General features: G+C 36.5%; 1 protein-coding gene across 1 annotated transcript in view; it reads left to right on the top strand.

The window, feature by feature from the left end:
- dscamb (Down syndrome cell adhesion molecule b) overlaps nucleotides 1-14,193 on the top strand; it is a gene marked incomplete at both ends in the record, with an annotated part of 158,559 nt that overhangs the window by 123,815 nt on the left and 20,551 nt on the right. The window contains 6 exons of the mRNA XM_081369741.1: nucleotides 6,649-6,845; nucleotides 9,000-9,096; nucleotides 9,201-9,329; nucleotides 10,255-10,422; nucleotides 10,543-10,613; nucleotides 12,469-12,709. Coding sequence (XP_081225867.1) covers nucleotides 6,649-6,845; nucleotides 9,000-9,096; nucleotides 9,201-9,329; nucleotides 10,255-10,422; nucleotides 10,543-10,613; nucleotides 12,469-12,709 — 903 coding nt within the window. The remainder of the gene's footprint in view (nucleotides 1-6,648; nucleotides 6,846-8,999; nucleotides 9,097-9,200; nucleotides 9,330-10,254; nucleotides 10,423-10,542; nucleotides 10,614-12,468; nucleotides 12,710-14,193) is intronic.

Raw genomic sequence — 14,193 nt, 5'->3', positions numbered from 1 at the left:
ACGCACACACACACACACACACACACACACACATGCTCACACATACTCGTGCTGCCCCTCCCAGCACAGAATATACCTCATTCCATTGGCCTGCACAGACAAGCGTGTGTGTGTGTGTGCGTGTGTTTGTGTGTGTGTGAGAAGGGGGTAGATGGCCCATTCAGGCGTGGCAACGTGACGAGGTGGCCTAGTTTCCCAGGGTGCCCCTGTACTGGTGATAAAATGAGGGCTGAAATGGATGATATACACCCAGAGTTGCTGCTGCAGCCTCTGTATTCATACGGCATGATATGCCATACACACTAATCATATTCAACATGGCCATCAAAGTGGAAAACACAAATGGAGTTTATCATAGTTAATACACACCCAGCCATAAATGCTGGTCCAAATTGCCAAGAATATTTTAAGGCTCACTTGCCATGTGTGCACAGAAAGAATCTGAATGATCTGTGATTGTCATACAGATTTACGCACTATATATATATATAAATATATATATATATATATATATATATATATATATATATATATATATATATTTACCCTTTTTTTGGCTCCAAGGTCATTGACTGCTCACCACTATAATGAGTCTCTCCATCAAACGATCATCTTTCATGCTTTTTAACCCGGATAACTCCACTTATATGCTTCATTGAACTGACAATAAAGACTATTAAAAGCTACATGTGCGCCACGGTCTGACTCCTCTTTTGTTTGTGTGTGTGTGTGTGTGCGTGCGTGCGTGCGTGCGTGCGTGCGTGTGTGCGTGTGTGTGGAGCAATATTACTCCCATACTTGCTTTGATTACCTTCTTGTTTAAATGTAAAGCTTTTCTCAGAAGACAGCTGAACAACATTTTCAGCCCAGGTTTTAGTAGACCACACACACACACACACACACACACACACACACACACACACACACACACACACACACACACACACACACACACACACACACACACACACACACACACACACACACTAATGTATATTTTTTTAAGGATAATGGATGTTTGACTTAAACTGTAGTAAAGTAAGAATATTACCTCTATTTTGTCGTATATATGCACCTTTGGATCTGTGTCCATCATGAACGTATGTTTGTGTGACTCCAGCTAGAGGAATTTTCTAATCTTATAATTATTTTAATTTTACTTATGTTTTTATTTCTCCTTCCTCAAAAAGATGCAAGTTCTGTGTTGTCAGCTTATTTTTGTAGTATTAGCAAATGTAGATGTTAATGGCACATTTTCATTACAAAAACTTTGGCAATCAATTTCTGACATAGTTGTCTCACTTTTTTTCCTCTACAAGTAAATATCTTTATTATAACTTATGTTGTGTTATGCTTGTTATTAGGGAACAAACTTAAAATTGCAACCCTATTGGCAGATTTGTTAAAGGTTATTGAAAAGCAGATATTTGTAGAAAAATCTGCATTATACAGGCAAGTTTCAAGGCAAGGCAAGTTTATTTATATAGCACATTTCATACACAATGGCAATTCAAAGTGCTTTACATAGAATAAATTAAAATAATAAAAAGAAATAAGAATAATTAAAACAGTTTAGAAGAATAAAGTAAAATACAGTACAGTAAAAACAGTCGGACGAACAGCGGCACAGTGCTCATTCATTAAATACACAGCTAAACAGAAGTGTTTTGAGTCTGGATTTGAAAGTGACTATTGTAGGAGCACGTCTGATCTCCTCCGGAAGCTATAGTTCCAGCTGCGGCTGGCATAATAGCTAAAAGCGGACTCGCCATGCTTAGAGTGAACCCTTGGTATTTCTAGCTGATATGATCCTAATGATCTGAGTGATCTGTTGGGTAGGGATGGGCGTATCGATACAAAGTATCGATACAAAGTATCGATACATCGATACTGACGTCGAGTATCGAAAGTATCGATACTCAAATAGAAATATCGATACTACAGTTGTTTGTTTTTTTTACCAGTGATTTTGTTTATTTGACAAGAAGTTTAATGCGTACAATATGCATTGAATTGGATGAATAACCTATGTTTAGCAAATAATTGTGTAGTATAACTATTTTCCTGCTTATCTGAACACACGCAAATGCTGCAAGTCAGAAGCAATCAATCACAGAGAGCGTTCACACACTGCCGACAATGCATTCAAACAGGGATGCGTTTCCCAAAAGTATCACAAGAAACCATTGATGCTTTTGGGAAACGCAGCCCAGGACAATGCTTAACAGAAGACAGAAAAACATCATATGTTTGAGCTATTTCACTATAAACTAATTTAAATTGTAGCCTACATAGTTTGTGCAAATAAATTGTTTTTTGAATGTTAAAAGTTCATAGTTCTATTCTTTAACTAATTTTAATATAAATCATACACTGTCAGAATAAAAAGGTTGCATTTTATGGGTGCAACAGCCGGTCACTGGCAGTCCCTTATGGAAATTAACATTACAGTGATCATAGTTCAACTAGGCCTATAATATTTTGTAGATTTCCATGGTTACCACTACAAGTAAACATTGTAATCACATGTAAATAAAAATATAATCAAATAAGTTCCAATTACGGCATATATTGAATGTTAAAATGCCTTTAATATATAATGTTAAGTGGGTATCATTACCCATTTTAATCTTAGTAATTCAATCATTTAAGAAATTTTCAAATTTAAAAGTTCAGTTTAGAGGTATCGGTATCGGCATCGGCATCGATATCGGCGATACTGGCCTTGAAAGTATCGGTATCGTATCGGAAACAAAATAAGTGGTATCGCCCATCCCTACTGTTGGGTTTATATTCAGTGAGCATATCTGCAATGTATTGAGGTCCTAGGCCATTGAATGATTTATATACCAGTAATAATACTTTAAAATCAATCCTAAATCTAACTGGGAGCCAGTGTAAAGACCTGAGGACTGGTGTGATGTGTTCATATGTTCTGGTTCTGCTCAGCGTTCTGTATGCGTTCTGCTCAAATCTGTAAGTAAATGCAGTTGTCAATCTAACACAGTCTCACCCCCAAACGTCACATACTGACGCGTCTTGACCATACGGCAACATACGACGAAAAGGGTACCCCTAAAACGTCCATATGTGACGATTCGGGTTATGGGTAGGTTTAGGTATGCGTTAGGGTACCGCTAAGAGGCGCTGCTGGTGCGCTTATGTCTTCGTCTCATATGGACGTTTTAGGGGTACCCTTTTCGTCGTATGTTGCCGTATGGTCAAGACGCGTCAGTATGTGACGTTTTGGGGTGAGACCGGGCAACTGACGGTGTGAACATTGCCTTAATGATTTGATAACAGTAAATACTTATTGAAGGGATGTTTGTATAAATATCAGCCTTAAATTGTGTACGCAAGGCCCTTTTACAATTTCACAAAAAGTTTATAATTTTGAAGAGCCTGATTTGAAGATATTTACATTTTCAAAACAGAAACTTTCTTACTTCATAGAATGGCTGTGAAACACATTCATGTTGTTTGTGAAAAGATGACATTTGCTCACATGTTGTGAATATCAAATATCAAGAGAGATATTTCTCCTGGTTTGTTTAATAATAGTTAGGTGCTGTTCTATGGCTGCTGAAATGAATAAAGGGAGATTTTGTTTGATGTGCAGTTATAGCTGCCATCAGCGCTCCCCTCTCTCTTTATTACAGGAGCCTGTAATATTGCTGGATATTAAAAATATACATCAACTAAGCTGTTATGGGAATACCATTTAGAGCCCCTCTTGCCTGAAGCCCCTCGGCTGCTGACTGCAAGACTTTAAATGAGATTATACGCACTCTTTTGGAGGTGCGCTGAGGAGAATTTCGAAGAACTGAGGACTTGCCATATTGTGACAAGGTTTTTTTTTCATTATCAATGTCTTCTGCCACAGCATATGAAATGGACTGGTGAAACTCCAGCATTTATACAGTAAAGACTTTAGTGTTCCTCGTTCTTGCGTGTTGCTTACCACACCGACACGTCACAGAATAACCGACCACAAAATGAGTAAAAGAAAAGAAAATGTATTTACCAGCATAATCATGTTCCTCTTGGTCCTCTCAAAGTTGCAGTCTTTCATTGCGTTTATAACTAAAGACTTTAGTGTTCCTCGTTTGTGCGTGTTGCTTACTACACCGAAACGTCACACACGTTTAATAGTGGAATTCCTGGTGAAGGACGACGCTGCCTTTTCCGATTGGTGGATCTCTCTTTAGGATTATGTGTGGTGTTACCATGGAAACAGAACTCACAGTGACAGTCCACTTCCATATGTACAGAGCCCCACATATGACATGTGGAGAAAAATAGAAATATTTTGTCCATGAATTAAGAATTCGTTCTCTTATTTTAGTGAATTGTGGCCATGATTTACTAATTCGTTCCCATGGTTTAGTTGTTTTAGTAATTAAGAATTAATTCCCAAGGTTTATTAATTATATTGTGCACACTATTTCATAAAACAAGGGAACAAATTATGACATTTACAGTACTTAAAGCGAGGGAACCAATTAGTAAAACTTGCTGACGTATTAGCATTTTTTTGTATTTTGAATCAAAGGTTGTAATTCATCTTGGAGCTGGTTGGTTTGTTTCTCTCTTTATTGAAGAATTATTGAAAATGTCTGTAGAGAAATGAATGGGGAAAATACTTGGATAAAATGGGCCGTCTGTAGGTAAAATAAAACATCTCTCCGCCATATCTTGCTTCAGTTGCAGATCTTCAGAGAAAAGCATCCTCCGCTAAAGAGCAATAACATTTAGAGAAGGCGGGGAGATATTTTCATTTTTTAATGTGTCGCACTTAACATTCATAGTTGTCATGCAAAATGAATCAGCGTTCTCTCGTACGGTGCTGCTGCGCGGAGCTTGTGAGTGAATAAGAGATGAGAGTTAAACATTCACAGGCCTGACTCTGACACTCTCCATCATGTCAACTTCCGCCACTTCACAGCACACTGAACCCCACCAGCTCACACACGCCTCCCAGAGCCCGGCACGGCTGCGTGTGTGTTCGTCTGCCTGTCCTTGGGCAGGTATTAATGTCCAAGGTGTTACACCCCTTCATAACGAGTTCTTCCACGTCATTGCTTTTTTGGGGCACGTTTTGGGACATTTTCACATTTCTACAACATTTTTACCAAGAGGTTCTGATTCCCCCCACTAAACTGCAAAAATCTCTAGCCAATGATACGAAGCATCACAAGGTATTCGCCATAGGGCCCGACTCTTGCACATGTTGGTTTGGTGGGTTTTAATCACGGTATTGCAGAGCAAAACAAGCAGAAGGATCTATATGAATAATCGAAGTGTGCTCATCTTTTAATCATAGCCATGCCTGCCAGAAAGAGAGACAGATCCCTCACACACCGCTCCAGGGTAACAAGGTTTCAGACAGGGGGTGAGACAGGCCTGAGAATGCTCTCGCGGCTCTTTTCATGTCTGTGAACTGAACAGTGAACAAGCTGGCTTTCAGCTCATTTACTTTATATGAGGTGATCCGATCACTGCCCGATTGAAAATAAAACTACTTTTGAAGAAATACACCTAAGGTACCAATGATGAATGTAGACCGACGTTTATTTGGAGAGTGTGTGATGCAGATGTTTGCGTTGTGTTCTGCTGTGACCCATATCAGATGTGCACATGTTTTGTTGGTGATGAGGTGGCCGTGTAATATAACCTGTGTGTAGAGACTTCAGTATCACAACAACCTCACAATGCCAGTCAGTTCTTCTGATTTGCAAATGAGATGTAATATAAGACGCATATAAGCTGAAAGTTTATTCAAAGAATTTCCAATTGACTGAATTAACATGTCCCATGTCCCATTAACATGTCTGAAGTCACATTTCAGCCCACAAACAAAAAACACAGAAACTGAATTCTGTTTTAGGACTATAAAGATGTTTTTTTTGTGTGTGTGTGTGAAATTGTGACATGCTTTCATGGCATTTAAGCATTTTTCCTAAAAAAAACAGATTGTAATTGTAATTGCAATAATGATTTTTCAAATATGGACGGTATTGCAATTTTAGTGCAACGTTGAATTTATACAACGCACACGAATGTAAGAATATTAAATAATTTGTTATGTTCTAACTTTGAACAGGCATGAAGTGTGTGTTAAACATGATCATCCACATTGTTCCAATATCATTTGAAAATGTCTCAAAGAGCATCTCTCGTGCTTTAATGGAAAAGCCCAGAATCCTTTTTTCATGCTTAATGTCACATGTTTGCTAGAAATAGTGACTTAGAAATAATGTAGATTTTGCAAATATTTCTTTTTCATTGTCCATCATAGCCTTTCTTTCTTTTAAATGGTTTAAAATCCTACCTAAATCTTATTCTGTTCATGGATTTATCAGTGTATATAATATTGCTATACTTTCTATATAATTTACTATCATTTTCACATGGTAATGATAATTATGCAATGAGAATTGAGACATCTTAAGCAAAATTTCTTATGCAAAATATAATTCGCCTAAAATATGTTCTTGACAGGATTTGTGCGATTTACAAGTACATGTTTTATGATGGGTTTGTATATTTCTGTGCTGAGCCAAGCTTTGGCTGGGTCGTCGCTGATGTTAAATTAGATTGAATGTATAACGTCAATCTGTGTGTCTGTCTGTTTGTCCTCCTCTTCAGTTCCTGCCATGATCACGTCTTACCCCAACACCACACGAGCGGAACAGGGTCACATGACTGAGATGAGCTGCACTGCTCACGGTGAAAAGCCCATCAAGGTTCGCTGGGAGAAGGAATCTCATATCATCAACCCAGACATGAGCCGCTATGTGGTTACGGTGAAGGAAGTGGGCGATGAGGTCATATCCACCCTGCAGGTGAGCGAGCTGAGAACGCAACCTCATTTCCAAGAGACATATTCAGGGCTGCCCCTGACTTGCTGTCAGTGAGCGACATCATTTCCTGTCAAAAATCATCCTACACTTTCATTTGTCCTTATTTTCAACATAAAACTTGCGCTTGCAACTCAGTTATACTTCTAATGTGGCGTATTTCCAAGTTATATTCAATAAGACAGAAATACGGAGTAAGACTTGAAATCGATCGAATGGCATTTTTTGGGGGGAAATTTCCACTTCCTGCATGCTACGATTTAAATGATGTATACTTTGTATGAAGTAGGTGAAACATAAAGTATGCAGTATGCAACAATAATCAATTAAAATCTAAGTTATGTTTCTTTTATTATGTCATTTAATTCAACAAGTAAAGTTCAATTATCCCATTTGGCAAAAATATGTATTTTTAAATAGGTTTTGAAATATACAAAAATGGCCAAAAATGTATTTGCTATGTAAAATGTGAATGTTTATGCAAATATAATTTCTACCAATATATATTTTTGGCCATTTTTTATATATATATTTGAAATATAAATATATATATATATATTTTTAAAGCATATACAAATATAATTTACCCTCCATGTATATTTAAATCTAAAAATAAAAAATTAAACATTATTAAATTATTATAAATCTAGTTTTGATCTCTATATCCACATCTGCATTTAGCCTAAGACAAGTGTAAGATTGGAAATGTATTTTCTTGGTATATGATATATTTTGGTATATGTAAATATATTTTCAATTTCAAAAATATAGTTCACTGTTGCAACATATATTTAGCATATATTTCAAATATATACTTTGGCGAGAAAAAGAAAAAAACTATTTTTTTGCTGTATGGGATTACCTCAGAAATAAATACACTTATTTTTAATCACAATTATTTGTTAAAAAATAATTAAAATGTAAATATGAACCTGGTATTAATATGTGTTTTGGTCGATCGGAGTGGACGCCGCTAAATACAGGAGTAAACGGGATCTAAAACGTGTTGAGCAAATATAAATAAATACATTTCTCAAATAATTACAAAGAAACGGCAAGTAACACATTGAATTAAATCTAAAATTTGAAAGAAAAACATACAGAAGTCAGACCATCGTAGTATTCATAATTTTGTGCTTTTCTCCATGATTATGAAACAGTTTGAATGAAATTAAAGCCCTTACTACATAAAAAGTAGGGGAAAAACACTTTATTTTATAAAAACACTTATTTTTGGCCTTGATACAAAAACAAATCTCATGTTTAGAATCCTTAAAGTCAACTGTGCTGATGGTTAATTATTTCAAAAAGGCAATATATTTTGAAGACCACAAAATATATTAAATAAATGAATCAACCAATCCGTTAGGAGGACCTTGTATATAAAAAGAAATGACCCTGGAAGACAAATATACCTTGTATTATAAAGAGGCTCTGCAAACATTTAAATGAGCACTTGATTTTTCCAGTAAGTATTATTGGATATGTTTGCAGATCTGTGCAATTGTTTAGTTTAACATTGCACAAAAGATTTCTTGGAAATTTTAAATGAAATCAAGCACTTAATCTTGTGTACTATGGTTGGACTGTCACGCTTGTGCCACCTTCACTTTATCCGAATATGATATGAAACACAAGCCTTCATAGATGCTGCAGTGTTGAGTGTTGTCCATTCTGAGGAAACATGTAAGGAAAGTGTATGAAAAATATGATTGAGTGTTTGTCTGTCTGTTGATGGTCCAAATCCAAATTGAATAATTCAAAAGACCCTACCTGACATAATCATGAAAATCCATCCCACTGATCTCTACGAAATGATTTTGAAACATGAACGACTGGAATGTAAAATCAAACAGCAAAACTCAGTAACACTTTATTTTACAGTGTCCTTGTTACACATGTTACATGTACTTACCATAGTAATAACAGTAAATTATGCATAATTACATGCAACTAACCCTCAACCAAATCCTAATCCTACCCTAACCCTATAGTAAGTACATGTAGTTGTACTTGAGTAATACACCTGACACCTTAAAATAAAGTGTAACCCAAAACTCCTATATCATTTACTATAATGCCTTTATGTACTAGTCAAAAGATGATATCTCTTTTAAATCATAATTTGTGTCTTCACAGATCTTACACACTGTCCGAGAAGATTCTGGCTTTTTCTCTTGCATCGCTATCAACTCTTACGGTGAAGATAAAGGAATCATTCAGTTGATAGTGCAAGGTAAAGTTTAATAATATTCTATTGTTCTAAATTATATTATAGTTGTTTTTTTCAAAGACGAAGTGTTAATTATTGTCCTTTTGTCTTCCAACATTTCCCCAAAGATCGTCCTGACCCTCCTGAGGTTGAGATCAGAGAAGTAAAGGACCGAACCATCGCACTTCGCTGGACAATGGGCTTTGATGGAAACAGCCCTATAACAGGATATGACATCAACTATAAAAACAAATCCGGTAGGAGATTTATTCATATATATATACAGTCAGACCAACATTTATTCAGACACCTTCAACATTTCTCACATTATCACAGTTTATTCGCTATAGTTTAGAAAATGGTAATAAAATATGACAAGAATTATGTTGAATACCTGTCAGCTGTTAAATTTAACTACACAATTAGATAATACCAGTTTAGCTCAACCGATTACCCAGCAATGCTTCATTTTCTTCAGTCTGTGTGTAAAAAGGTTGCATTAGCAAATGAAGAAAAACATGATCAGGTCAAAGTGTCTGAATACTTTTTGGTCCCAAATTTTTATAAATATTACTGGTAACCCACTGTATGAATAATGTTTGGGTATAATATGTCACAATTTACTTTATTGTGCTATCTTCACTTACATAAATGAACTATAGTGTCCTGCACCCAGTAAAAAAATATCACAAATTATATCGGGTGTCTGAATAATTTTTGGTTTGATTGTGTATATATATATATATATATATATATATATATATGTGTGTGTGTGTGTGTGTGTGTGTGTGTGTGTGTGTGTGTGTGTGTGTGTGTGTGTGTGTGTGTGTGTGTGTGTGTGTGTGTGTGTGTGTGTGTGTCAGTGCTGCTAGAATGTGTTATTGACCAATCAGCATCTTAGACTGGATTGAGTTATTAGTCTGGATAGATTGAGTTAATAAATCTGACTGGATGAGTAACATTCACACTGGCTGAATTCTATGTGCCAATCATTCATAGAACGATCTTTGATCATTATGTTGCTTGGCAACTATAAACAGCCCACAGTTAGGCTAATGAACTAATTACTTAAGAAGTATACACATGGAAGTATGGCTAATTGTTACTGTCATTATTAATAAAGCCTGTTGTGGTTTATTGCATTATCACACACTCTGTTTTTTTCCTCTGTATTCCTTGAAGCTTCATGGGCCGCATCTCAAATGACCAAAGACGTCTCCCCTCAGCTGAATCAGGCCACCATCATTGAACTCCACCCCGCCTCCACCTACAACATACGCATGTTTGCCAAAAACCAGATCGGAGAAAGCCGACCAAGCAATGAGCTGACCATCACCACGGATGAAGCACGTGAGTGTTCCTACACCTTAAAATGCTGTCAGGTTTTCTTCAGTCATTGTGTTATCTGTGGCGCCACCTAGTGGCTCAGTGCATTATTTCCTGTGTCTGTCCTGCATGTGATCGATCCAGCACCTGATGGCGCTCCTCAAGAAGTGCAGCTGGAAGCAATCTCATCCCAAGGCATCAAAGTCACGTGGAAGGTACTACTGAGGAACTACTCACCCATGGCAGAGAACGAATTTGCATGCGATCCCGCATGAATAGTGTCCAAAATTAGAATTTGTGCTGGCTAGTGGCTACATCATACATTGTACAGGAATATTTGGGGTTTAAAGGGATAGTTCACCCAAAAATGAAAATTCTGTCATCATTTGCTCACCCTCATGTTGTTCTAAACCTGTATGAATTTCTTTCTTCTGCTGAACACAAAAGAAGATATTTTGAAGAATGTGGGTATAACCAAACAGTTGACGAAAAAGATACTATGGAAGTCAATGGGGTCCATCAACTGTTTGATAAGCCACCTTCTTCAAAATATCTTCTTTTGTGTTCAGCAGAAGAAAGAAATTCACACAGGTTTAGAACAACTTGAGGGTGAATAAATAATGACCTTACATCCAGCCTAGTCTTACATAGTTCCCCCATCCCCCCACACCCCCCAATAATCAAAACAAAAATTCCCATACTAACCGAACGGACCAATTATCTGGGCATTATGACTGAAGTCCGGTTGTGTTTGAGTGTCGCGTGAATCACCGTATCTGCACGTTCACCAGCACGCTAGAAAATTTTGATAAGATTTTTATCTGATGATAAAACGTGCAACCTATTTGACATCTATTGAGAATTTACCGCTTTAAAACACAATGGAGAATGTCAAACGTGATCTAAAACAGACACATAAACTGAAAGGATAACATCATCCTGCACCAACATAAATTAGAAAGCTTTTTAAAACACTCATGACCACCTTTACTATCAAATTCTATTGTATTTACTGTGCTACATTTTGACTAACCTGTAGAATTTATAATAGATTATCTGTTAATTGAATATATTTTTCACTAATGATTTATATTACAACTGTGGCACAGTTTCTGAACGTGTAGGATGCTATTCTTCATTACAAATGCTATAGATAAAAAAAATAAGACAAGTAATGTAACATTGGCCTTAGCATGGTAATGAGGAGCCATCAATGATCTTACCTGAAATTATGTCCTTGTAACAAATGCTATAGTTAAACAATTACAAGAACTATTTTACTTTTTAGGCTGAGTACAAGTTAGAAACAAGAGGACCTTTTTGAATGATTGACAAAACAATTGGTTTTCCCCAAAAATGTGTTCTGTAATATTAGGAAAAACCTAGCTTTCAGATATTCCAAGAGATGACAGGAAATTAACATTTTCAATATAAGAAAATGTTAAGTAAAGTTAGTTTGACCTACCATGGCACTTTGAAGTTTTTAGGTGCTTAAATAAAATAAAATACATTATTATCATATGTAAACAAGTAAATGCTAACTAGGCTATTACTTTATTGCAGTTATTTTATCAATGCATGTGTGGATGATAACACAAAAACACAATTTGGCAAAATTAAATAAATGAACAAACAAATAAATGAAGAAATATATCTCATGAGGGATCATGCTAAACAGTTCACAACCCCCCAATGTTCAAACCAAAACTTCGCCCTTGCCAAATACGTATACAGAAAAAAAATTGAGATGGAGGATATAACATATTATTTCCATCACAGAAGTTTTTTGGGGGAACAAATACGTTTTAACAATTTAACCATTAACATTAACATTATTCCATCTGATCTGATCCCAGAAAAGTCCCTTTAAATAGTTCTAGAGTAAAAAAAAAAAAAACAGAAGACTGGCTCTTTTCACTATTTAAGACTTACAGCAGTTACTGAGCAGTTAAATTATACCCTTTTTCCGTCACCAGAGAAGTACTTCGTTTAGAGAATTGGAATGCAGTCATATTTTGCTGAGAAACTGTCTTTCTGATATTACAATATCTATTCTGTTGTATCTTTTAGCCCCCCCTCAAACACTTGCAGAATGGATTGATCCGAAGTTACCAAGTGTGTTATCGGGAGTTTGGGACAGGGGGCAGTCCCCAGTACAACACCATCAATGTAGACACCACGGGGGACATCGAAACCCTCACTCTGGATAACCTGAAGAAGTACACCCAGTATGAGGTGCGGGTGCAAGCGGCCAATCGGGCAGGAATGGGTCCCACCTCAGAGGAAATCACCATCACCACGCTAGAGGATGGTTAGTCATTTTGTGATCATAACCTTTGTTGAATTTACATACTTTTGCGTTGGGGTGGGAAAAAAATCCCATTGACTAATATTGAAGATTAATTACTTTACGCTATTATTTATAATAGTTATCAGTTGTGACTACATGATATACTTGGCCTGATATACTCACATTGAAGCTTTTTTTTGTTCTTCGCTCAATTTACTTAAGCAAAATCGAAGGACGAACAGATGTGAAGTAATTTCGAACAAAATCAGGCCAAAACAAAATTCATTTGGAGTTTGTTTCGGGAGTTCGAAATAGCTTGCCAATGCTAACATTCTGAAAAAGTTTGCACCGGCTGGTAAACACCTTTAAACTACCATTGGTCTGTGGTGATTACAGAAGAAATGAACCAAGAAGAGTTCCACATCAAAGAAGGCGGAGCCTCAGAGCCACACCTTATTATGTCATCGCCACGGACCAATGACAGTATAACGCTGCCTTCACGCGCTGATCGGAATTATCATAAATAATCAGTTTCCTTGCTAAAGATTGGACATGAATGCCCTCTCAAGTCGTATATACCACTGGGGAATGGTAAATGCGTGGATGGGCGGGCCATAAACCTCAAACATGGCAGAGAACGATTGCTGCTGTGACTGATATTCTTTATTCGTTTTTTTTTCACGACAGCTACATCGCCTTGTCATTAAAGTAGTGCATATTTACATATACTGTATGAATAATCATTTGAAGCAGATTGTATGTTTTATACAGAGCGAAAATAGCCTGTATTTGACCGAAATTCCAGAATCTAGATAGTGCTGTGATTGTCAATGAATGGGACGCTAAATATAATTTTGGCTTTAATAAACATTTTGGTTTCACTTTATTTTGATGGTTCCTTTAACACATTCTGTTAACAATAAGTGATGTTCCAACTACAGTATGTCAACTAACTCTCATTAGGGTGTTAGTAGAGTATTAGTAGACTGATAGGGTTAGGATTCGTAGAATAATTTAGCATGTAGTTGCAGAGTTACTTATAGTCAGTAAAATGTTTGTTGGAGGACCGACCATCACAATTAAGATATCCCTTCTGAAAAATCCAGCATTGCTGGTCACCAGCATACGGTATGTTTTGCATGCTGGGACCATCTTGGGATGCTGGTGTGCTGGTGGACCGGCATATGTTGTCTTTTGGTTGCTGGTATGATCCCAGCAAGACCACAACACAATTTGCGTATGTGTTAAAAGTTGTTGAAGTCAGTTTGAAGTCGCCATTATGGTGATTGGTGTTTCATTTTGTGACTTTTAGTTTGACACTTGGCCCTTGACTTTGGTTGAATTAATTATCTTTCAGAAATTGTTGAAAGTGCATGCTATCACTACTGACTACAATATATTTCAATCTCCTGACTGTAATGACACACCTTTTACTTTGTGCACTTTTTGGGATCAGTGACTGACAGATGGATTTTGACATGGGAGTTCCTAAATGACCATTGATT

This window comes from Scardinius erythrophthalmus (assembly GCF_964197995.2).
Source record: "Scardinius erythrophthalmus genome assembly, chromosome: 7".
Classification (NCBI taxonomy): Eukaryota; Metazoa; Chordata; class Actinopteri; order Cypriniformes; family Leuciscidae; genus Scardinius; species Scardinius erythrophthalmus.
The sequence above is the reverse complement of the archived record's forward strand: the minus strand, read 5'-3'. Positions and strand labels throughout refer to the sequence as shown.